Source organism: Eimeria tenella, genomic scaffold, assembly GCF_000499545.2.
Source record: "Eimeria tenella Houghton genomic scaffold, Eth_scaff22, whole genome shotgun sequence".
Lineage (NCBI taxonomy): Eukaryota > Apicomplexa > Conoidasida > Eucoccidiorida > Eimeriidae > Eimeria > Eimeria tenella.
This window is the reverse complement of record NW_013542053.1, coordinates 232574-235765: the sequence shown is the minus strand read 5'-3', so window position 1 is coordinate 235765 and position 3192 is coordinate 232574. Positions and strand designations below refer to the sequence as shown.

General features: G+C 52.0%; 2 protein-coding genes across 2 annotated transcripts; both read left to right on the top strand.

Moving 5' to 3' along the window:
- Positions 1 to 385: 385 nt before the first annotated feature.
- Positions 386 to 1534, top strand: ETH_00015910 (uncharacterized protein; the record flags this gene model as incomplete). Its single annotated transcript, XM_013374670.1, has 1 exon — positions 386 to 1534. The coding sequence occupies one exon, from the start codon at positions 386 to 388 to the stop codon at positions 1532 to 1534; it is 1149 nt and encodes a 382-aa protein (XP_013230124.1).
- Positions 1535 to 1701: 167 nt separating this feature from the next.
- Positions 1702 to 2705, top strand: ETH_00015905 (Espin, related; the record flags this gene model as incomplete). Its single annotated transcript, XM_013374669.1, has 3 exons — positions 1702 to 1915; positions 2090 to 2319; positions 2451 to 2705. 3 exons carry the CDS (start codon positions 1702 to 1704, stop codon positions 2703 to 2705), a joined length of 699 nt encoding a protein of 232 aa, XP_013230123.1.
- Between the last annotated feature and the right edge of the window lie 487 nt (positions 2706 to 3192).

The following is a 3192-nucleotide window of genomic DNA, read 5'->3' as shown; positions in this document are numbered from 1 at the left end:
TTCGGAACACTGAGATATCCAGGCACAGGGACGCAAGAAGTGGCGATTGAGGCACCACTAACAGGAGTGAACAGAGATAGTGAATGTTCCGCGTAAGAGCTGAGGTGGAGGAGAGTGTGTGAAGGATTTACAGTCCATGCAATAGCAGGGTTTTCATTGACGTCGAAGAATTGGACGTCGAAGGACTGGAACAGTGCTAGAAAACATTGCCTGCAGTGGCATACCAGTCAAGTCCTGCTTGGGAAGAGCCGACCCAGCCACCTACTTCTCAACAGATGGTCCTCCCGAGACTCGAAAGAGAGCGCACACATGGAGGCGTAGTGTTATTCTTCTCCCTGTGTGTTCTGAAGACGCGATTCCAACAAATTGAGAAGGAAATAAATAAATGGAGCAATGCAGAGGCGTCCAGGTCGCAGCCTCGATCAGATGCGGGGACTTCGACACAACACCACGAGCCGACCTGAAGAGACGACTACGGGCGTTGCTTCGGCAGGAAAAGCTATATACAAGGAGTGTCTACCTTCAACGACAGCTCCTCCAATCGCCACAGAATAAAAGGAGGGGCACTATGGAATGTCGGAACGGTATGCAGGGAAGTCGGGCAATATACTCATTCAGATGCCGGCATGGGCGTACTCGCCAAGAAACGGTCGACGTACGAATAGTTACAAACCCGAGTGATCCCGTTAAGCTGCCATGCGCGCAGAGCAGTGTCGGTCATCGAATAAGACCAAGCGCCGGCCTAAGGGAAGTTCAACGAAACCTTGCTGAAGGCAGTGGTGCTGATGATCGGGGCCAGTGTACTTCGTCTGTTATCAGCGTGGACATGGGCTCAAGGATACATGAGAGGAAGAGTCGCTTTAGGGCGAATGCTCTAACCGTAAAACCCGAACTAACAGCATTCGGCACTGTGCCGAGCAATTGCATTGGCATTTCCGATAGAAGCGAGATCTGCAGTGGATGCACCTCCCGACATAGGTCCGTCGATACACGTGCAGGGGAACAAGCACTGTGGGATGTCTCTGTAGTATCCAGTCGGGATGAGGAAAATACTCTGAAAGTGAGGGCGAAACGTGCCAAAGACAACGTTCCGTCCTGCGATGGGGAACACGACTGTACAGGCAGGAAATGCATTGAATTGCACAGCATTTGCCGTGATGAATTCACTGAAGACTCTCATAAAAACGGGTCTGTGAAGCCTCTCAGTGCTGCATGCACTGCAAATACAGCAACTGGAAATATTCAGCAAGAACGACACACGCAGGAACCGTTCGCATTTTGGGGGGACGTGAGTAGCCTACGACACTTGAGTGGACACTGTGCTTTGACATCGAAAACCCAGCTAAAAGGCCAGCCGCGAAAGGCCGGTGCACTCAGCTTGGAACAGTCTCCTGGCAGACAGGAGGGATCCCTGTGCACAACGTCAGAAGCATGCAGTGATGCGGTGCAAAGACCGACGATGGGAGGGTGGCCAGAGTGCGTTGTGAGCATGCTAGGCCCAGATATATTCAACCGACTTAAGGAAGAACCGTAGGTCCCGGTTTGCTGTCTCTTACCAAGTTTCGCCGTCGAGAGCTGTTTGGACAGAACTACAGTAACTGCTGCTGGCGTGTGATTGTGCGTAGATGGAATGCGAAGACGTCGTTTTTCTGATGCACCCTGTTCAGGCAGCTGGTGCATGCTACAAGCAAGGCTTCTGGAATGTCTCTGTTCCACCACATGCTGCGGCACCCCCGAAAAGACGATGAGCAAGTGCTGGAGCTGTTCAAGTGCATCTATGAGGACAAACCTCTAAAGGAACGAGTCAGCCTCCCTTCACTTACTTCCCTCCGGTGCGACAAGGGCCAAACACTAGCATTCTACGCTGCTGCTTATGGCCACGCCAAGTGTCTGAAGTGGATCCTTGAGCAAACAGGTGACATACGAGCCTTTGTAGCAGCACCATGCGAGTGCATGGAGTGGTGGCGTTTCACTCCATCCACTTGGATTTGAGCAGATCGCCTAATTTATTAGCGTTGGGTGTTGGAAGCGTTCTACGATTGCCCGTGTGCTGCACCGTGGTGCGAAAACAAATTCTCTTCTTGTCCAGCCAGTCTTCACGCTACAGGCGGAAAGAATAACCAAAGAAGATTCCTTGAGATCCGTGACAAACAAGGAGACACTCCATTGCACTATGCAGTGAAGGGAGGCCACGTTGACGTGATCGAGTTGCTTCTCAGTCTTGTCCCAGACATGCTGAACCAGCAGCGTAGTAACGGCCAAACACCGCTCTTCGATGCCTTTGAGCGTCCTGCGATTGTGCAGCTTCTGTTAAGTCGCGTAAGGAGGCTGTCGTTAGCCACATACATGTATGGTTGCCTAGCTCGAGTTTGCTTCACCCATTTATCCGCAAGAGATTCATTCGGTTTGTGGCGTGCAGACCGAAGCTGCTGCTGTTTGTGCTTCCACAGGGTGCTGACTACAGTGTGAGATGTAACCGGGGCCTAACACCCCTGGAAGCAGCTACCGATGAGCTGCGATGGAAACGCCAGTGCTTGAGACGCACGTCCAAAGCTCTACCTAGACGGCTTTCCATTACGGTGAATTTGCTGAAGAAAGCAGAGTTGGCTTTAACAAAGGCAAGCACGGGAGGACTTCATGGAGAAAGCCTATCCACTGCAGGGCAAATCTCGGGACCAACACGCGGTTCGAATCCCAGTAATTGAGACCCTAGTATGGCGGTTACAGTGATCCGGAGTTCCAGCCTGGGATGGAAGCCGAATCTGTTAGCACTGTTCCACAAACTCGGCAAGCAAACGTACATCTGGTCGCAGCTAGTGGCACTACAAGGCATTTGTATCACTGCACAGACAGCAGTTGCGGAAGCAAGAGGTGCAGTGCACCAGCGTGATGGGGATAGCTTCTAACGGGGGCGAACTATGGTTCCCAAGCAGAGTAACTGAACTCCTGCTCCAAGCAGATTGAGAAAGAAGTCGAGAAGCAATATTGCCCTCACAACGCGTATACTGGGGAGAGCTCTCAGCGCGTTAAGACGAAGCACCGAGGAGGAAGGGTAACGGCTCACTGGGGCCTTGAAGAGGTGATGCTGTTGTCAAGTACAGCGAACACACAAAAGGCCCTTCTCCTTGCCGGAGCTCACCATCACCGACCCCTCATAAGTGTCGTGCGCCTGCTAGCATGAAATTGTAACAC